This window comes from Oryx dammah, unplaced genomic scaffold (assembly GCF_014754425.2).
Source record: "Oryx dammah isolate SB20612 unplaced genomic scaffold, SCBI_Odam_1.1 HiC_scaffold_10, whole genome shotgun sequence".
Lineage (NCBI taxonomy): Eukaryota > Metazoa > Chordata > Mammalia > Artiodactyla > Bovidae > Oryx > Oryx dammah.
This window is the reverse complement of record NW_024070194.1, coordinates 71,932,996-71,955,294: the sequence shown is the minus strand read 5'-3', so window position 1 is coordinate 71,955,294 and position 22,299 is coordinate 71,932,996. Positions and strand designations below refer to the sequence as shown.

Genomic DNA, 22,299 nt, shown 5'->3' with positions numbered 1-22,299 from the left:
TTAGGTCCCACAAAAAACTTCTTGAAAGGTTCACCTGGATCCCTAGCAGTTCTAGACTGTCTTCCCTTTCTTTCCTCAAAACTACTCCCAAGTCACTCATGACTACCACGTCGCTGAATCAAAGCCGCACCTTTCCTGCCCTTGTCTATCTGAATTTCTCCTACCTCTTGGCGTTCACTCTAACTGACCTCTTGGAGACACTCCCTCCTTTTGGCTAGGCTTTCAGTATTCATTCCTTTTATCCTGAAGGCACGGACAGGTCATTGTGATCAGAGACACAGTTCTTATTAAATAGCTCACAGTAAATACAGGTGTTGCCCCCTCGCCCAGGACTGCACCTGGGGCCGTGTGTTGAGAGCAGCTGAGCTGTTCCACACCAGCAGGTGTAGAACGGAAGGAAACCTTGTTCCTGCTGCTGAGAAGGGCCTTCTCCTCTCCTGGGAAGGATGTCCTCCTTACTCTGGCCTTTGGTACGTAAGTAAAGATGTCACCCACCCCAAAAAGGGTCCTTCTACCCAATGTTTCTCTGCCAATGGAATGAGTTGTGTTGAGAAGCAAAGGAACTGAGAAGTGGGAGCACCCACTGTACAGTCCACACTCTCCAACAGGCCATGGGGCGGGGCTGCTCTGTAGGGCTCTCATCAGCGGGGGAGTGGGTGGAGTCGGCAGGGTTCTGGGGAGCAGAGATAGGCACAGCTGCTCCAGGTAATGGGGCTCACAGGGCTCATTGCCATCTTGCACTAAGGTGTCGTGTGCAGCGTCTCCACACACAGCACCCCCAGCCCAAGCAGGAGCATCGGCCAAGCTGGTTCACACCAGGAACTGGGGTTTGAAGACCCGGGAGCAAGGCCTCTGCACGAAACACCCGGCAAGCAAGAGAAACCAGACTAAGCACAAGGGAAAGGAGGTTAGTATTTTTATTCCTAATATTGTTTTTTTTGTTTGTCTTTTTAACCTGGTAACTGTTTATGGGCTTTGCTGGTAACAAAATCTCTCCAGAAGCCTGATCTGGAGTCTCCAAGGTTCTGGGCCTCATCCCTTCTTGAAATATAAATTCTTAGGGAGACGAAGCACCTTCGGGGGACCTACTCTGGGCTATAGCCTGCTCCTTGGGGAGATGAGACTATGAATTCTTTCAGATAGGAGCTATTAACTAGATGAACGGCTGCAGATGTCTACACTGAAGAGTCTCAGAAGATCTGGGCTTTTTACAAAACCGCTGAGAAATCCCAGGAAAGTTTATTTCCCCACAATTTCCCTCCTTGTTCCTAGAAGAGTTTTAGGCAGCAATTCAGCCACTGTAACCAGTCCAAGGAAACTTGAAGCTGATGGGCACCAAATCCTTTTGGCTTGTCTTGGGCAACATTTAATCAGCAAAACTCTTACTGAGCAAAAGAAAATGGTCTCAGCCGAAGTCCCTCAAGTCTTAGATTCAGGAATCTAAGCAAGTCCCCCCAAATTTTAGGGACTATTTTGGGAAGCAAGGTGGCTTCCTCCTTGTGTTTCCGTATTAACCTTTTCTACCTGATCCAGGATATTGTAGGGAAGCAAAATTTGTCACCTCAAAATGTGTCTCTTTGGCAAAAGAATGATTTTAGGAAGAATATTTTTAAGAAACAAAAGACTCAAAGCCTTTCTTTTGACCACCTCCTTAAATGTTGAATAGTTTAGATAAAGGGGCTGGCCCAGGAAAACAGCTACTACCAGAGATACTGAGAAAAAATGTGGGCCAGGTGTGGTCAGGGGAACTCCAAATATTTAGAGAGTTCCAAACACTTGCTTTTCCATCTCCATGTGAATCACCTTCCTCCACATTCTAGTCCCAAACCACTACCCACAATATTCTCCTTTGTTTCTAGCTGAAGATGGTATTTAAGGTGAGGGTTTCAACCATTCTTGGTGAGTTACTCAGGTTTTCTGGTTCTCACCCATGTATACAAAAGTATACATGTTGTTAGCCTTTTGTTTGCTTTTCTCCTGTTAATCTGTCTCATGTTAAGTCGCTTCTTAACCAGCCAGATGAACCTAGAAGGATAAAGTTTTTGTCCTCCCCCACAGGACACACCTGAGTACAGGTAGTTATGCTCATTTACAACTGGCATAGACTTTGCCTCGTCTGCAAGGAAGAGATCTCTGGTAAACTGTTATCTATACAGCAACACCAGCCAGTGAGCTGACACTCACTTGAAGGCCTTAGACATAAGTAGCGTCATCCTGTTACCAAGTCCTATTGCTTCCCGCAGGATGGGCCGATAAATCAAGAGATGAGTTGTTGGGGCAAGGAACAGCAACTTTGTTTGGAAAGCTGGTAGATCAAGATAATGGTGGACTCATGTCCGATAAGAACCATCTTGCCTGAGTTAGAATTCAGGCTTGGTTTACACTAAAAGGAGAAAGAGTAAAGTCAAACCTTCCCTGGTTCCCATCAGCCTCTGAAGGGAATGTGTTAATTCCCTTCCTGCAGTCATTGACAGGTGGGCTTGGTCAGGTTGTTTCCTGGGAGGTAAAGACAGGTATTTTAGCTTAATCCTCATTATGCAGGAGGCAGGGCTTCCAGCAAGGATCAGCTATGTATAAGATAAGCATAAAGGCAACATCCCTTTAGTGCTGAACTTGTAATAGAATACAAAAGGGTCTTCTCTATTACAGTTGTTCACTTCAGCAGAAGTCAGGGACAGATTTCATACTGGCTTTTCTGAAAGAAAAACCATGGAGTCGGTAACGCTCTCTAATTTGAGCAAACTCCATGAGATACTGAAGGACAGGAAAGCTTGGCATGCTGCAGTCCATGAGGTTGCAAAGAGTTGAACATGACTTAGCCAGTCAATGACAATAATGCTCCCTAAAGAGCTCTCTGAAACAGAGCCAGAAGGCCATTAACAAGTGTGACATAGGCATGTCTCAGCCTGGATGGAATCTGACCTTCCGATCATCTGTTGTCCTAATGAAGTCCTCCAAAACATCTGCCAAAAACTCAAGCTACTTCTCGGACCACCCCTGCCCTAAATAACTTGTGATTCCGTAAGGACAAATATTTCCTGGCTTTGTATCAGAGTCGCTCACAGTTTTCATCAGGCAATTTTTGACAACCTGTGGCCTTTTGTCTTCATAAACCCGTGACTCCTTTCCGGAACACTTTCAGTTTAACCTGAATCTGTTTCCCGAATTGCAATTTTTTTTCCCTTCCAGTTTTATTGAGATGTAATTAACACGCAGCAGTGTATAAGTTTAAGGTGCAGAGCATAATGATTTGACTTACAAGATGATTACCACAATGTATTTTACTATAATTATAAACATAACTATATTCCTGCTGCCTGGATATAGTGAAACATAACTAGAGCCACACTGCTGGAATACAGTAGAATTTTTAAGGTTCTCCAAAGGGGGAATAAAGACTGTAGGGGATTCACTATTATATCTATCCATCTGTCAGGAGACCTGAAATCTGTAGAGTGAGCCAGCAGACTGGAGATTCAGGGAAGAGTTGATGTTGCAGTCTTGAATCTGAATCCCCAGAACAATAGTCTGGAAACTCAGCCAGGGTTTCTATGCTTCAGACTTGAATTCCTTCCACTTTTCCGTTGCTGTTCAGTCGCTAAGTTGTGTTCCACTCTTTGTGACCCCATGGACTGCAGTCTTCAGGGCTCCTCTGTCCTCCTGTCTTTTGGAGTTAGCTCAAATTCATGTCCACTGAGTCGGTGACGCCATCCAAGCATCTTGTTCTGTGCTGCCCCTTTCTCCTCCTGCCTTCCATCCTTCTCAGCATTAAGGTCTTTTCCAAGAAATCGCTCTTTGCATCAGGTGGCCCAAATATTGGAGCTTCAGCTTCAGCATCAGTCCTTCCAATGAATATTCAGGGTTGATTTCCTTTCAGATTGACTGGTTTGATCTCCTTGCAGTCCAAAGGACTCTCAAGAGTCTTCTCTAGCACCACAATTTGAAAACATCCTTCCACTTTGAGGAACTTCAGTATTTGGGCTTGCAGCCTTCAGCTGACTGGATGAGGCCCATGACATTATGGGGGGTAATCAGTTTTATTCAAAGTTACTGCTTTAAATACTAATCACATCTAAAATATACCTTCACAAAAGCATCTAAACTGACTTTGGAAAAAATGAATGCATTTCTTGGTAAGCTAGAATAAAGAAAAATATGTGGCTTAGGTTTCCTAAGGACAAAAATAATTTTTTTAAAAAAACATATATTATTGGAGTATAGCCAACGAACAATGTGGTGATAGTTTCAGGTGCAAACAGAGTGACTCAGCCACACATATACATGCATCCATTCTCCCCCAAATTCAGGGAAGGGTTTTTAAAGGCACCGTTAGGGGTGATCAGATATAAAGCCTGATAGCTGGTGTACATCCTTCTGGATTGGTTGGTGGTGAGCTAAGTGGGTGCTTTTAGGAGTCAGTATCACCAACCATCAGGTTTCAATTGGTCTGGGGTCTACATAGGTGTAGTCAGCACGCGGTTAACTTTTTCCACCTGATGGGGGTTTCAGTATCTGCAGAACTCCAGGATATGGCTCAGAATGCTACAGCCCTTGAGGAGGAGTTGACTTTGATGTTTTAACTATTGTTATTTTGTCTTGGACCGTTTTCATGTTTCAGCATTTTCTCACTTCTCTGACTACGTTTGCTCTTTGGGACTTGGGCAAAGCCTCAGAGGCTAAAGCTTTTCTACAAACAAGAGGCAGGTGCCATGGGGAGGTCTTCACAGTGTTCTGCTCCATTTCCATTAGTTTTTCTTTTTGTGTGTCCTCCTTTATTTTAAATAGATTCAAGAGGTGGAGGGAATGTTCCTAGTTAGGAGTTTTTCATTTGTTACCCACCTAGTCTGAAAAGTCTAGAAAAAAATCTATCTTCTTAAAATACTGTGTGTCATATTCCCCCACCTCAGCTATTCAGTGAGGATCACGTCCTTAAGAAGCTGCACCCCCAAAACCAACCAAGTCCAGAGTCTAGTCTCTGTGCTGGATGCTAGAGATTCGAAAAGCAACAAAATGTGGCTGCTTCTCTCTCGTGGGTTGTTACTGGTTGTCATTGGGCCTCTCAATGCTCATGACCCATTGGACTGAATAAAGGTACTTTAGGAAACTGCAAATTTAATGGAAGGAAGTCATAGGAATGACCCCTTAGCATCTGAGATATTTATTAGGAGTTGGAGAGATTTGTTCTAAAGAGATATAAAGCCTTGTTCCAGCAGGAAACAATTTTTTTAAAGTTTTATTGAAGTATATTTGACTCACAGTGTTGTGTTAGTTTCAGTACAGCAAAGTGATTCAGTTATACATAAATATATATCTCCATTCTTTTCAGATTCTTTTCCCATATAGGTTATTATATAATACTGAGTAGAGTTCTCTGTGATATACAATAGGTCCTTGTTGGCTATCTGTTTTATGTGTTGTTGTTGTCATTCAGGGGCTCAGTCTTCTCCAAGTCTTTGTGACTCCATGGACTGCAGCATACCAGGCTTCCCTGTCCTTCACCATCTCCCAGAGCTTGCTCAAACCCATGTCCATTGAGCTGATGATGCCATCCAACCATCTAGTCCTCTGTCATCCCTTTCTCCTCCTGCCTTCAATCTTTCCCAGCATCGAGGTCTTTTCTAATGAGTCGGCTCTTTGCATTAGGTGGCCAAAATATTGGAGGTTCAGCTTCAGCATCAGTCCTTCCAGTGAATATTCAGGATTGATCTCCTTTAGGATTGACTGGTTAGATCTCCTTGCAGTCCAAGGGACTCTCAAGAGTCTTCACCAGCACCACAGCTCAAAAGCATCAGTTCTCTGGTGCTCAGCCTTCTTTATGGTCCAACTCTCACATCCATACATGACTACTGGAAAATCAGTTCAGTCATTCAGTCGTGTCTGACTCTTTGAGACCCTATGGACTGCAGCAAGCCAGGCTTCCCTGTCCATCGCTAACTCCTGGAGCTTGCTCAAACTCATGACCATCGAGTCGGTGATGTCATCCAACCATCTCATTATGAAGTCCCCTTCTCCTTCTTCCTTCAATCCTTCCCAGCATCAGGGTCTTTTCTAATGAGTCAGTTCTTCACATCAGGTGGTCAAAGTATTGGAACTTCAGCTTCAGCATCAGTCCTTTCAATGAATATTCAGGACTGATTTCCTTTAAGATTGACTGGTTTGATCTCCTTGCAGTCCAAAGGACTCTCAAGAGTCTTCTCTTTTGAACACCACAGTTCAAAAGCATCAATTCTTCAGCTCTCAGCTCTTCTTTATGGTCCAACTCTCACATCCATACATGACTACTGCAAAAACCATGCCTTTGACTAAATAGGACTGCTTTGGTATTACTTAACTACCAACACTATTTCATTTTTTTGTTTCTTTTATTTTTTATTGGGGTATAGCCAATTAACAATGTTGTGATAGTTTCAGGTGAACAATAAAGAGACTCAGCTATAGATATAATACATGTATCCATTCTCCCCCTTGGAGAAGACTCTTGAGAATCTCTTGGACAGTCAGGAGATCAAACCAGTGAATCCTAAAGGAAATCAACCCATAATATTCATTGGAAGGACTGACGCTGAAGCTCCAATACTTTGGCCACCTGATGTAAAGATCTGACTCACTGGAAAAGACCCTGATGCTGGGAAAGAATGAAAGCAGGAGGAAAAGGGGACGACAGAGAATGAAATGGTTGCATGGCATCACTGACTCAATGGACATGAGTTTAAGCAAGCTCCAGGAGATGGTGAAGGATAGGGAAGCCTGGTGTGCTGCAGTCCATGGGGTCACACAGAGTTGGACAGGATTGAGCAACTGAACAACAATTCTCCCCCAAACCCTTCTCCTATCCAGGCTGCCACATAACATTGAGCAGACTTCCCTGTGCTATACAGTAGGTCCTTGTTGGGATAGCTAGTGAATTTGAGACAGTCATGTACACACTGCTGTATTTAAAATGTTTTGTTTTTTAGTTTTGGTAATGCTGGGAGGGATTGGGGGCAGGAGGAGAAGGGGACGACAGAGGATGAGATGGCTGGATGGCATCACTGACTCGATGGACATGAGTCTGAATGAACTCTGGGAGTTGATGATGGACAGGGAGGGCTGGCATGCTGCGATTCATGGGGTTGCAAAGAGTCGGACACGACTGAGCGACTGAACTGAACTGAACTGAATGTAGTAACAAGAGTGAATGAAAAATCAAAAAGGAGAAACCAAGATACATGAAGGCTGGAATCTTGAAGAAGTGCTTCACAGAGGGAATGAATCCAGGGTAGAAGGGACATGAGAAAGCCAGTAAGGTGAGAATGGGCAAAATGTCTTGCTGTAACTGCACTTCCTAAGCACACAGTCAAATGAGACTTGCCCTTCTGATGGTTGTTTGGGGAGGCTGTTTCTTTATCCACAGAACTGTTTTTTAAAAAGGTAATACGCCTCCACTATATTTGGACCAACTTACTAGCAACAGAAGAAAATGTCTTGGGCTCAGTCAGCCAAAGCCCAAACCTCAAAATGTAAGCAGGCATATTAAGATGCGCTTTACTTAGCTGTATATCTTTCTGATGTTCTTCTTGTTTATGTAAGATCAGGAATCCCTTGTGGATTCATTCAGGAACTTTATTATGGTATGAATCTTCAGGTGTTCAAATGTCTAAGGAGGTGGACAGTCAGTACTGAAGACTGTGTGCATCTATTGATAACAGAATGCAATTGCTTTTGTAATAGTTACAGGTGAGCATGGTGACTGTGGAGCTCATGTGCTAAAACTGCACAGAGGACCCCACACACCTGTGCTCGTCTATATACCTGTGAAATGTGAGTAAGGGCCCTGATAGTAGCAATGTCATAGGAGTGTCAGTTTCTTCTTGTGACTGTACTCTAGTCGTAAGACATTAACTTTGGGGCAAGATGGGGAAAAGGTGCATGGGACTTCCCGGCTGTCTTTGCAAATTTCTGATAAGCTATAACTAGGAATTTCAAAACAGAAAATTAGAACAATGTCATCTGTGCAATAATCATTTAGCGAGATGTTTCCAGAAAAACATCACGCCTGGGACCCTTGCTATAGGCAGTGAGTGAGTGAGTGAGTGATAGTCGCTCAGTAGTGTCCGAATCTATGAGACCCCATGGACTGTAGCCTGCCAGGCTCCTCTGTCCATGGAATTCTCCAGGCAAGAATACTGAAGTGGGTTGCCATTTCCTTCTCCAGGGGATCTGAACATGTTCGTTACAGCTCTCTGCTCTATCATGGGAGGCAGTCTGAAACAGAAGGCTGGAGCAGTTAACCTCACAAGGACAGCAATGATGTTCTGTGGGGGAAGCCTGAGAGCAATGATGTTCTGTAGGGGAAGCCTGAGAGGCTATGGTGTGGAGGCTGACCAAGAGTGGGAATCTAAGATAGGCAGGAAAAGGTGGGGGTCTTTCTGCAAGGCCCACCACTTACCAGTCGGTCTTCCAGGCAGTCGACGGCGGCCCCCCGGGTCAGCAGGTACGGCACGCAGTCCGGGTGCCCCATGGAGGCAGCCTCGTGCAGAGAGAGCCTGCTTGTAGTCCTGGTTGACGGCTTCGATGTCCAGGTCCCAGGTGTCAACCAGATAGGCCAAGACGTCCCAGCAGCTGTGGCGCGTAGTGTGTGCAAGGAGCGTATCTCCGGCAGGCCCCGCGCAGTCCGCGCGCCCAGCCGCGTGCAGCTGCTCTCATCCAGCACCAACCAGCACAGCCGCCGCGGAACCCGGAGCGCGGTCTTGGCCACGGGCTCGGGTCCGGCGGGAACGCCCCGCGACCCTCCTCCGGGCCCCGCCTCCGAGGTCCTCCTCCACCCTGCCTGTCAGGACCCTTCCCCAGACGCCCCGACCTTCCCCCCACCCAACCCTGAGGTTCCCGGCTGACCACGCGACCCGCGGGCCGCAGCGAACGCACACGCGGAGACTGCCGCTCGCACTGGTTTCATTTTGAGGAGAAAGATTAGGTGAAACCCGGGGACCACCACCTCAGGTCCTGCCACAAGCGCGCGAGCCCGCGAGGACGGGGTGGGGCCCGTGCGGCCCCGCCTGTGGCCCCGCCCTCCGCGGCCGGTCCCGCCCATAGTATTGGCCCCGCCCCCGCGGCCGGTTCCGCCCATACTCTTGGCCCCGCCCATCGCGCCGGCCGCAGCCCCTCCGTGAGCCCCTAAGCTCGGAGGAACTCTGGGAAAGTTACTGCTCGCCTCTTCCGCCCTGGCGGAAGCGCAGAGGGGGCGGGGCCTGCTAGCGGTAGCGCGGATCAGCATCCCGATTGGTCGCCGCAGCAGTCCGTCAAGTGCACCCTTCCTCTTGCGTGCTTCAATTGGCCGGTGATGCATTCCGTCGGCGTCGGCGGCGGGCTCTTCGCGGCCCTGCGGCGGCGGCGGAGCTGGTGGAGGAAGTCCACGGCCTGCAGGGGCTCGCACTGCCCCTGGGAAGCCGCGACCGGGAACCCGGGTGGCCCGGGACCTGAGGCGGCGGCGGCGAGAGCCCTGATGCGGGTCGCCATAGTGCGTGAGGTCGCCGGCGTGGTGGGGGCGCGGAAGGGCCCGGTCGCGTGGACGCTGAGTCTCTGGGGTCTTTAGCGGGTCTGGTCTCTGCGAGATATGGTCCTCGGGGGTGGTGGAGCGCTGGCTGGGGCTAGGGCGGATGAGAGAGCGGCAGGCTGGGGCGCTGTCAGTGATGTGGGCGTCGCCGGAACGTGGCCTCGGCCGTGGGCAGCCAGCATTTCCTTCCCTGCTGCTCAGCTGTTTTGACCTTGGGCGAGTCATTTTGTGGCATCCTTTTGCCTCTTGCATTTGCAGTTGCCCTCCCCATAACCTGAATATTGGGAAAACTGGGGTAATGTGGGGGGCCTGGAGCTGGTGTAGAGTCTGTGAGTTCTGAGCAAGCTGTGCGGGGTGGGGGCGGACGTGAGGGTCGCTGTTGACTTCTTTACCTGATCTTCCGAGGTGCTCGTCGTTTAATCCTCCTGGTGTTTTCTGTCCCTTCCGAGGGAAAATGGGAGTAGCTCTGCTTTTCAGGCCTGGAAATCGTTATACTTTGCATCTTGTATCGCACTGTGGTTTACAAAATACTTTACGGTAGTTACCTCACCCGCAAACAAGCCTGTAAGGCCTCATGGCAACCCACTCAGGTGGGGAAATTGAGGCCTGAAGAAGTTAGGGATTTTCCTCCGGGAGGATAAAGATCTCTGGAAGGAAGGATGGTAGCCGCCAGTGAGGCCTGCTCGTGCCTGGTAATCTGCTCAAATAAGGAAAATAAAATGAAAAAAGATCTCTGACATGAAAGCAAGCTCATTTTGCTCATGAGCGGATTGAATTTGATTAACTGAGTAGTAAGAATAGTCGTTGGAGACAGAATCAGGTCCGGTATCAGCTTTACCAAAGTTACTGTTCCCTTCTGTCTCACCACTTCAAGAAAAAAAAAGGAAGGCATGAAAGTTCTTTAAGGTTCACTAAGTTTTAGGAAATGCCTGGGGTTGTTCTTACTGCAGCCGTTGGTATTGGTGCAAGTGCTTGAAATTGAGATATCTGGTAGCTCCACACAGTTTTTTGCTGCTATCCTTCCCCTGCCCACCCGCCCCCCCCGCCCCCATCCTTATTACCAGTTGACTTCCTGGAGAAGGGAAAGGCTACCCACTCCAGTATTCTGGCCTGGAGAATTCCATGGACTGTATAGTCCATGGGGTCGCAAAGAGCCGGATATGGCTGAGCAACTTTCACTTCACTTTCACTTTCCACCTTTTCTTGGGTTAAGCCTCCAGTTCCCTTGCTTTTAAAAACGAAACACATATTTACAGTATAGGACAGAATATTTTAAATTCAGATGATTGGTTGTTTAACTGGTGTCTCACAGGCAATTCTACTCCTGTATTCTTTTTTTTTCTAAGAGTTTTATTTATTAATTTGGCTGCACCAGGTCTTTGTTGTGGCATGCAGGATCTAGTGCCCTGACCAGGGGTCGAACCCGGCCTCTGCATTGGGAGTGTGGTGTCTCAGCCACAGGACCACCAGAGAAGCCCCACTTCTGTCTTCTTTAGGAACTGATTTTGGCCTGTATCCTCCTTTCAGCAGCTAGAGGACAGTGAATGTGGATCTATTCACAGATTGTCTAGAGCAAAAGCTTGCTCTGCAGGGGACAGACCTTGACAACATGCTTGCAGAAGGAGATGTTCTGGGGTCTTACTGGTTTCCCCATTTTTGCTTGTCCCTTTTGTGCAGGTGTGTGGAATTTGTGGTATGCCCTGTAGTAATTCATTTCTCCCGTGGCTTGCCTTGGCATCATTGCTACTTGCCTAACCTCTTTCCTTTTCCTCTCTTTTTTTTTCGTGGTTCCGTTGCATTCCGCAATTGTCATCAGAGGGTGTCCTGATGGGTTGACAAGTTTTGTGGCCTCTGAGTGTGCGAATACTAGACTCTTGTTCATAGACTTAGAACTCTAATTTCAGATTTGTTGTCATCCTCTCTCTCTGCTTATTGTCCCCCTCTGTCCTTCCTAAGCTGATTTTATTTAAAGATTGTGAGTTCCGTCTTCATCGATCTGTGGAATCGTCTGCTCTTAGAGCATCTCACCAAAGCACCTCAAATCTTCTGTCTCCAGCTGTCACTTACAGATGTTTTGAGGGCTAGTTTCCTATTTCAAAGTACCTCCTGGAACTTAACCTGTCACTCGACAGATAATTTGAAAACAAAACAAGCAAGCGTTTTCAAAACTGAAAACTTTCATTCTCCCTTGACTCCTGGAAGAAGGGACTAAAATGCAAACACGATTTCTTCTTTACTCCTCAGCGTGCTTAATGCTGTTATCACTGAGATCTGGCTAGCAATGTCAGTTTCCTGTGTTTTTTCTCTTCTGATCTCTCTCGTGCAGTGTTGGTCTTCACTTTCCCCTTCTCCCTGTTTTTGCCACTGCTACCCTCAGTCCTTCACCAGCTCTTGCCTCTGTTAGTAACGTGACTTTCTGCCTTGTTTCCCTGACAGTCGGTGTGTTTACTCATCCTCTGCCTGCCTCCAGAGCTCCCATTCTAAGGTGTAAATTTGCCCAGGCATTAACCCTGCTTAGAAAAGTGAGATAATTCTCTGAATCCCTCTAAGATAAAGTCCAAGTGCATTAGCATTATACTTGAGGGCCTTTGTACTCTGTTTCCAAATTGCCTTTTCATCCTTGTGAGCCTCTCCGTGTGATGAAACCCGACTTCCCACCACTCCACTGCCATGTGTTTCTTTCGCCTTCCTGGATCCTGCTCATCTTGTGAGGCTGATCTCTTCATAAAGCCTTTTTCATCATTCCTAACTGCTCACTTGTCTTTACTCCCATAGCATTTCATAAATGTGTTTGTGTAGCACCTGGCTGGATGGCATCACGGACTCGATGGACGTGAATCTGAGTGAACTCCAGGAGATGGTGATGGACAGGGAGGCCTGGCGTGCTGCGATTCATGGGGTCGCAAAGAGTCAGACACGACTGAGCAACTGAACTGAACTGAACTGAGCACCTGTCATGCCTTATGTATAGTAACTTGTGTGTGTGTTGAGAGCTACCTTGTGGACAGGTGAAATCATTCATTTTTAAATCTGCAGTGTCTCAGGTAGCATGTGACCCCAGAGATGCCAAGAGAGGAAGCCCTCGAAATGTTTTTCATGAATCTGGGGCATCATAAGTACTTACACGTGGTTGTAGGATGAATTGACAGTAGAAAAAGCCTTTCAAATCTTTAGAAATACAGTCTAGTCCATACATCATGATCATTTCTTGTTTTTCCTTTCTTTCTCCATTCCTGAAACACACATAGGAAAAAAAGCTGTCTCCATCCTCGCTTGCTGTAGCAAGTGGTTGCTGCTCCACAAGACGAGCAGGTATTTGTAGGCATCAGAGAGCCTAACTGGGGGCCTGTGAGAGCAGGCCTTTGGGTTTGTGGGACACAGGGACTTGGCCCTACATTGAGAGCAAGTCCTTGGAGGAGCTAGCACATTTGCTTCTCACACAGCTCACACTTCCAATGAATTCAAAAATATTTAGAGCTTTTTCCATTTTGAGTGTATAGTGTTTAGTGATGTCATGTTCACACTTTTCTGATGGGCGTCCCTGGTGGCTCAGACAGTCAAGAATCTGCCCGTAATGCAGGAGACCCAGCTTCGATCCCTCGGTCAGGAGGATCCCCTGGAAGAGAGCATGGCTACACACTCCAGTATTTTTGCTTGAAGAATTCCATGGACAGAAGAGCCTGGTGGGCTCCAGTCCTTGGGGTTGCAATGAGTCAGACACAACTGAAGGATTAACACTTCCACTCTCCTTACACTTAGGTCTTCTAAGTACTGGAAGTTGGAGCTTTGGTTATGGTGTTCCACAGTGGTTTCTAAAAAAGGGACAGAGAATTTAAACCTGAGGTTTTTAGAAGCTGCTTTGAATCTTTCTGGTGGATTTGGAAGGAAGAATATTATCTTTCCTTTTTTTTTTTTTCTTTTGGCCACACAGCATGTGGGATCTTAGTTCCCTGACCAAGGATCAAATCTGCATCCCCTGTAGTGGAAGCAAGCATGGAATATTAACCACTGGACCACCAGGGAAACCCTGAGAATATTACCTTCCATAGAGAGAACTCTGGACTTGAGGAGTCAGAAGGCCTAAGTTGTATCACCTACAACTGTTGTGATTTCAGGCAAGTTTTCCCTGAGCCCCAGTTTCATCCTGGCGCAATCACAGGGTTGGGCAGAAGTCAGATGAGAATTTGTGAAAGAACTTCAAAAGCTATGAAGCTCATTGGCACACTGAGATAGTGTAGGATGTCAAAACCAAAGAAGACAACCTCAGCTTCTCCAGAGGGCAGTGCCGTAGTTGGTACATTTGTTCATTCCATTCATTCATTCATTTCCTTAATATTTATGGAGCAGTGGGTGTTGGGTGCCTTTCTCCTCCCTCCCACCCAACTGTAAAGCTTTCATCTAGGGCTAGAAGACATGCTGATACACACCTAAACAGTGGTTTGAAAGTGAAAGTCGCTCAGTCGTGTCCGACACTTTGTGACCCCGTGGACTATACAGTCCGTGGGATTCTCCAGGCCAGAATACTGGAGTGGGTAGCCTTTCCCTTCTCCAGGGGATTTTCCCAACCCAAGGATTGAACCCAGGTCTCCCACATTGCAGATGTATTCTTTACCCCTGAGCCACAAGGGAAGCCCAAGAATTCTGGAGTGGGTAGCTCATCCCTCTCCAGTGGATCTTCCTGACCCAGGAATGAACTGGGGTCCCCTGCATTGTAGGCGGATTCTTTACCAACTGAGCTATCAGGGAACATGTTAATAAAATATAGTAATATCAGTCTGTACATGAACAACTCGTGTTAAGTACATAGTTGTACAGGTAATCACTGCATATGTCTCAGACACATACAGGATGGTTTCACTGCTGCACAGCCTTGCCTGGGTTGAATGAATACTTTCTGTCTCACTGAGGTTGGGGACTACCACCATCCATGCTGCTGAGATTGGGGTCTTAGATCTCCCAGGGCACATTTGACCTGTGAAGTACCCAACTCTTGGTAACAATGGGCCTGCCGCAGCGCACCTCCGCTGTCTCGCCAGAAACAAGAGGGTGTCTACTTGACCTGCACTGAGCCTCTCAGAGAAGGGCAAGAAGCTTGTGGGAGCGAATGGGATGATGTTGGGTTTCTCTTGATTGGTAAAACCTCCCAGTGTACCTCATGTTAGGAGCTGTCGCTCTCGTCACGCCCCTGTGCCAGAGTTACCTTGATTTTCCTTTTTCACATTTTTATTTAATAATCTTTCTCTCCAGGAGTTGTAGGTATTTATTATCTTCAGTGTGTCCATTTAGGTAGGTAACCTGCACATCTTGGAGGCCTGTTTGGTATGAATTCTGATTAATGAAGGTTAGGAATGCAAAAAAGTGAGTTGGTGTCAATTTCAGGTGACCCTGGAATGGTTAGGATGGGCATGACCTCAGTAACAAACATATCCAAACACACAGTGACCTCAGGACTCCAGCTCGTTTCTCTGTCTTAGAGCAGTTTCAAGTGACTGTAGGAGGTGGGGTGTGTGTGTGTGTGTGTGTCTGTGTGTGTGTCTGTCTGTGTGTGTGTGTCTGGGTGTGTGTACGTACTCTGGTGGTTTAGTCACTAAGTCATGTCTGACTCTTTGCGACCCCATAGTCTGTAGTCCACCAGGCTCCTCTGTGGGATTTCCCAGGCAAGAGTACTGGAGTGGGTTGCCATTTCCTTCTCCAGGGAATCTTCCTGACCCAGGGAATCTTCCTGACCCAGGGACCGAGCTCAGGTCTTCTACATTGTAGGCAGATTCTTTACCAACTGAGCCAGCAGGGAAGTACTGGTGCTTTTTAAAGCAGTAAGGACCCAGGCTGTTGGAGGGTCTTCCTTTTTGAATGTGTGGCCTCCAGGTTTCCCTGGGGTCACCGTCCTGTTCCCTGGACGGGACTAGAGCCCGGAGGAAGGGGCAGGAGAGGCTTTACTGGCCGGGCTTGGGAGAGGTGCACACTCCTCCGTGTGTTCCCTGGGGCCCCAGCTCCCGGCACCACGGGGAGGCATGGACCAGCCGTGTGCCGAGGAGGGAGGGGACTGGCTGTCTTCACCAGGAAACCAGGAGCACCCTGTTCCGCTTTGGGTGACTTGGCTTATAAAATGTCTTGCAATCGGGAGGATGAGAAAATGAAGCCAAGCGGATTCCAGCAGAATTGAGGCGTCCTAGCACGTACTTCTCATTCAGTCAGCGCTGGAGTAGCTGTGATTTGCGGAGTGTAGTGCTGAGTGCTTTGAGGAAGAAGTTGAGGGGACGTGTCCCTGCCTTCCCAGGGCTGGGGTGTCTTGTGCAGGTGTAGTGATGATCAATATAGTAATGGTCGTTCCGGGGGCCTGAGGAGAATCTAGTCTTCGGCTGTGTGCTTGACCTGGGGCGCCGGTGGAGTGATGACAGTCAGCAAGGTGAAGAGTACAGTGATTGGCAGAGGGCTCCAGGTACTCACCACTACTGGGACTCACACTTGCAGTGCTAGTGGTCTGCCAAGCAGAGTGGGGTTGGGGAGGGCAACTCTAGCAACGGGGGCCCAGCGATGGAGGATCTATGAGGCATCTCGCTGTAAGAGAGCCGTCATAGGAAAAGCAGCATGGGATGGGCAAAATCTTGTTTGACAAGTGGTTTTCCTGCCTTCCCAGTGTTTTTCTGTCGTGACATAAGGGATATGACACTGTGGTCAGCTCTGGAGGCACAGGTGCCCGCTGGCGCCTGGAGACGATTCTGCTGGACCCTTCTAGGGCCTTGCATAGTTTGGAAAGCCCACCAGCAAGTGTCATGTCCCTCCATCCCTCTTAATGGTACACTTTCATCACAGTGCACTTTAGCTGCTTCCTAAAGAATCACGAGCATCTTCTAATAAGTGCCCTTGGAGAGCCATGCAGAGAACACCTGCTGTTTGGAGGAGGGGACCTCACGAGGTCTGGGGACTCAGGGAAGGAAGGGGTAGCTTTTGAGCATCCTTATTCTGGTAAACTTAGGTTTAAGCTCCTGATTTTAAAATATATTAACAAGGCTAGAAGCTGGTTAGAATTTTACTATAGTAATTCTAAACACTTTCACAAGAACATTGAGGCTGTTAGAACGTAGCATCTTTTAAGAGGCTCATCATGGCATGGTCCACATGTAATTCTGAGCTGATAGGCTGTGTCAGCCTCCCTGTGGGTGTCGCTAGGTGCTTCTGTCTGTCTGTTTGGAACCGTGTGACTGTGGTGTAAACTCTGCGTGTCAGCTCCTCAGGGTCCTCGTTGTGACTCGGCTGTGAGTGATCGCATACAGGAGGCCTCCCCGCTCCAGATCGGAGCGCATCACACGGCCTCAGATGCCTTGCTAACTCCCGAGCTGGTGGCAGGGGCCCTGGCTCCCACGCAGTGAAGCACGGAGACCTGAGAGGCAGGAAAAGCATTCTTGGTTTCTGATCTCTTGCTGAAGTCAGAGGAGGAAGTAAGCAGTAAAAGTGCCACCTCTGCCTCCCAGGTGTGTAGTCAGGGCCGTGGGGACCATTCCGGATGGACAGGGCAGGCAGCCTTGCTGGTGCCCAGAGGCCAGATGGCCCCACCTGGGCACCTCTGTGCCAGCAATGGCTTCATGCAGGAATACTCTGGGCTGTACCCAAAGGCTGGAAGCAGAATACTCGCGCAGGTCTGTGCCAGCACCAAGGCCCTGGGTCATGTGAATTTGGGGGTTTGACATTGGTAATCTTTGTGATTTTATCTATGAAAACTTTCTCTCCAGGCCAGCTTACCTATAGACCTTCACCTTCTTTAAATAAGACATTCTCCGACTATCGGTAGCTTTCCTCAGCTGTCTCCAGTTCTAATTCTGGACATTGGGTTTGCCAGCTCTGAAACAGTTGGGCATGTTGGAGGAGGAAGCCGACATGAGTCACATAACTGGGACCTACAGGGTTGGTGGGTTTATTGGCTGGAATTCTGCAGCTGCTCCTGTAGTTGAACCGAGTGGGTTTGGAGCACCTGAACAAGCGGCCAGGGTTCGTCACTGTAGTCGTCCCAAGGTACCCGCAGGGGATTCCTTCCAGAACCCTCCACGGCACCAAAACCCCAGCGAGCTCAGGTCGCTCAGAGTCTACCCTGTGGACAGGGACCTCTGACTCCTGTAGCCTCAGATGCATGCAGCCACGGGTCACGTTAGTGTTGGTCTGTGGCTGATTAGCTTAGTGACATGAAAGATTCTGAGCGGGAGAGGCAAACTTTCATGTCTTACTTTTTAAAAGAGAATAATCAGACTTTAAGCTTATTTTTTTTCAATATAGAAAACTTTTAAATTTATCTTTTATTTTTTTATTATAGAAAAACAACTTTTTTTTTTCCTTCCCTCCGTGAGTATGAATAAGACTTGGTTTTTAGTGTAGAGGAATATGTTCCACAATGAAATAATGAAATTTATAAAACCATTACCGTGGAAGGGATATTTTCTGATCATAATAAGAGATTAAAACATATGACTTGGCTTTATGAAAGGTGTTTTCAGTAATACAGAACAGGCTGTAACTGGACTGCTGACATACTTCATGTCTTGCCATTAGGTACTGTCTTTATAATTTGAAAGTTATTTCAATGTTTTATGCAATCACATCTAAGCTTTGTTCCAGAAAATAAGCAGATGGGTAAATTTGTGTCGAGTTTTATAGTTTGACAAGTCTTTTGGGGTGTGTTTTCTCATTTAATCATTATAGCACCCCTGAGCCTTCAAGAAGCTAAGTGACTGGGGTCCTCTGGTGGCATTTTAACTCTGATTTCAGATAGTTAAAAGGTCTCTCTAGCATACTTTCAGAGGGCCTTGTAGAGCTATTTTCGTGTGGAGAAATAATTTTCTGTAAGTCTTGAAATATCCATGAAGTTTTTTTAAAACTTCTGTTAAACCTTCAAAAAATGAATTGAAATTTTGAAGCATCGTTTCTGAAAAAGCTACTGGCTAAGGGGGGGTGGGGTGGGTCATTGATTAATAATATAAATTATACTAGATACACGTATTAGTGTCTTGGTTTTAGATGTTTTCAGGGTTACAGGAAATGCTGAGTGGGATTCTGACGTGAGACGTTACAGTTTACTCGAATGTTTTTAGGCCCTGTGGCAGTACGGAGCTGGCAGGAAGTCGCTTCTGTGGGCCATCTGTAAAGGGCCACTTTAATTCTCTTCATGTGTTCTTCTCCCCTTTTACCGTTTTTTTAAAATGTAACTATTCTGTTTTACAGTAGTGTAACTGTTGTATTTAATGACATCGGAGGGGTTAGATCGTAAATGCGATAATATGCAGAAACAGGAAGAGCATCAGCTAAATATGGAAAATAATTACCTGGCAGAAAATGCCTGATATAAATATGTCAGTACTCTCAAGACAGAACTCTGGGCTCAGTTGCTGTTGTGTTGCTGAGGGCGATTATGAAACTTCGTCCCATGTAGATGCTGAAGAGTGGTCTCAATTCTTTTCCTCTCGGGGGCCTTGCTACCATCCTTTTCACACCAGTGCTGAATGTTGGGGCGCTCGGTGGGTCGGGGTGTGCCTGGGGGCGGGCGGGGGCATGCAGGGCTGAGCTACCCCTTGGGGAGCCCGCAGGGACTGTCCCTAGTGCCTTCTGCTCCTGCCATTTGGGGAAGCTGGTGTATTCAGGGGACAATGTCTGAGTTTATTTTTAAAAAGCTACAGCTAGCTCTTAAAATATATATGGTTAATACAGGAATATAAAGGGCCTGGGTGAAGTCAGCAAAAGATGACAGATCTCTGTGTGGGCAATAGTGGCAACTTTTCAAACGAGCATTTCATGATCAGGGCTTCTAGAAAGCATGATAGGCAAAAAAGAAGGTTATTTTAGGATTCTAAAATCCTGAGGAGGAGATGCTAAGAAACTATGAGAGACTAAAAATTGATGGGAAAGTAGAGAAGATGGAAAGGGCTGGCTCGGGTGGTCCACAGTCACCATATTCCTAAAAATTAAGTTTAATTTGCTGACTTGCTTGTAGAATTTCTGATAACTAACAAGAGTCCCATTTCTTCTGCCCTTTGGTACAAAACAGTGAGACGGTTTAAGCGGAAGCATCTTACAGCCATTGAGTGCCAACATCTCGCTCAGAGTCACTTGGCTGCGTCCCAGTCCTTTGGTCAAAGATGGACAAGCAGAGACCCGAACCACGGTCTCTATCCTAGACCCAGAACCAAAAGAGGGACCAGGGGTATGTCTTTCCCCCAAATACCTTGCATTTCAGAATCTATAGTGTGTATGGCCTTTGAGTATCTCAGTATTTGTAAATGTTGTTATAGTGATCTTACAGTCCTGTTGCAATAGTCTGACCACATGATAGAGCCTGATATAAATATTTTTTGTGTTAAGCTTTATATGTAATCAGTAGACCAATAAGTATATCCTTGTCTCTTTCCCGTGCTAAAATAGATTCTCTTTCCCGTGCTAAAATAGATAATTGAAAATTAGTTTGTCTCATTCGGGTCAGCGAAGGGTCATCAGTCCTTCCTCATTTCTCCTGTGTTCTTTGTGGGTTCTCTGTCTAGGTCGAGGATGCCTGAGATACAGCCGTGACTTCTTCCTCGCTGGCCAGCAGCAGTGCACCAATGACATGGCCAAAAGCAATTCTGTGGGCCAGGACAGCTCTAAGGACTCAGAGGATGAAATGATCTTCGCGGCAGGGAGCCCCTGTGCCCTGCCTCCAGGGGGAGAGGGAGAAGCCAGGCTGCACTCGCCAGGGTCCGCTTTGCCTGCAAGGAAGCGGTCTCGGTCCTTAGAGGATGAGAGGAATCCAGCCCCAGGGACCAGTCCGTGGGATGGGGTGTCTAAGAAGACCCCATGGCATCACTCGTCCCCATCCTGCACACAGCCCTGGGAAGCCAGGCTGGAAGCAGAGGTTGGGGTGGGGCAGCTCAGCGTGCAGCCTGGAGAACCCAGCCAGGAGGTGGGGGACATTGGTCCAGACCCTGTTCCTGACTCTCACTATGGGCTCCTTGGGACCTTGCCCTGCCAGGAGCCCCCGAGCCACATCTGCAGCTTGCCCAGCGAGGTCCTGAGGCACATCTTTGCTTTCCTGCCCGTGGAAGACCTCTACTGGAACCTGAGCTTGGTGTGCCGCCTCTGGAGGGAGGTCATCAGCGATCCGCTGGTATGGAACGCGCTCTTCGTTCTCTGATGTTTGCTCTAAATCTTCACGGATTCGCCTCGCTTAACGCGTCCTCCTGACGATGGCGTTTCTTCAGAAATGTTAGTGTCCGTTGTCCTCCAGAATCAAACCCCAGCCCCTGGAGGCCCCTGAGACCTTCCGTGTGTGTCCCACCTTGTTAGTTATTCCAGGCTTACTGCTGACTTCTCTCCAGTCCACCTTGGTAATCTGTCCACAGCACACGGTGTGCCGCCGCTCAGCTGGGGGCTGCGTGGTACTTCCCTTACGTTGCTCTAATCTGCACCCCACAGCCGACCAGTCCAAAGAGCCCCTCATATCTCTGTTGACATCTCACCTCTTCCAGGCTGCACTCCAAGTAACTCCTCTTCTCTGTTCCATCCCACGGAAGTCACCCTCTCTCTCTTCCTTACGCTATTATAGTGATTTATACCTCTGTTCAAGCCTGTGATGTTCTGCTATGATCTTAGAGAGCCTTCCTCCTTCATTTAACAGTAGAGCACTGCTGGAGGGCTGGTTGTCCTGTTTGTGCATTCTCCACTATGTGCTCCACTGTGTCTCACAGTAGTTTACACGTATTAATAGGAGGTGATTGCTAAATGAGTGTTGCGTGTAGTCACAGGAGTACCTTCTGAGAATGACACAGGGGCAACCCACGCTCTCAGAAAGGATTTCCTGGTACCGTTAGCCCACAGCCTGTGCTTCCGTTTGTTGTGTCATTATACTTCCCAGGTTCAGGTTTCCAGGAGGGCTCGGAGAATGTTCTGCTTAGCTGGTGTGTCCCTTAGACCAGCCATTAGGAATAAGGCAGAGGTAGAGTTTAACCTGGAGAAGGCATTGGCAACCCACTGCAGTGTTCTTGCCTGGAGAATCCCAGGGATGGGGGAGCCTGGTGGGCTGCCGTCTATGGGGTCACACAGAGTCGGACACGACTGAAGTGACTTAGCAGCAGCAGCAGAGTTTAACCCATTCTTCAAATGTGTGTGTTTAGTCACTCAGTTTTGTCCAACTCTTTGCGACCTCACGGATGTAACCCACCAGGCTCCTCTGTCCATGGGATTCTCCAGGCAAGGATACTAGAGTGGGTTGCCATGCTCTCCTCTAGGGGATCTTCCCAACCTAGGGATGGAACCCAAGTCTCCCACATTGCAGGCAGATTCTTTACCGAGTGAGAAGTTGAAAACCTTGGAGAGGGAGGGCAAGATGGATATGTTAAGAATTAGAACATTTCTCTCTTCCAAGCCCAAAGAATTTTGGAGGAAATTTCTCATCACTCTTGCTCCATATTTTGCTTGGGGTCTTGTCTCCTACCTTCAGACAAATATCTTTTTGTTTTTAGTTGTGAACTTTATTTTGGGTCAGTATTTCTGGGCATTTGATTAAGGTCTCTGGTGGGAAATGGGGATAAGTGAGGGTTCCTGCCGTTCTGCTTGAGAAGATTTTGGGAAGATATCACAGCTTATTCTTACATCTTGAAATGTTAGAACGATGCCCTTTTTATCATCACCAGCAATGACACGATGGTGTTACTTTCAGTGACCTTGCCACAGCTCTCATTTTCTTTTTATTTCTTGTGGTATCTTTGTCTACCTTTGGTATAAGGTTATGCTGGCCTCAGAATAAGTCTGGA

General features: G+C 47.5%; 1 protein-coding gene across 1 annotated transcript in view; it reads left to right on the top strand.

The window, feature by feature from the left end:
• The first annotated feature begins 9,343 nt into the window (after positions 1–9,343).
• The window catches only part of FBH1 (F-box DNA helicase 1), a 39,935-nt gene continuing 26,979 nt past the window's right edge, over positions 9,344–22,299 (top strand). The window contains exons 1-3 of the mRNA XM_040248259.1: positions 9,344–9,496; positions 19,563–19,718; positions 20,053–20,654. Of these exons, the coding sequence (XP_040104193.1) occupies position 9,496; positions 19,563–19,718; positions 20,053–20,654 (759 nt within the window). The 5' untranslated portion in view covers positions 9,344–9,495. The remainder of the gene's footprint in view (positions 9,497–19,562; positions 19,719–20,052; positions 20,655–22,299) is intronic.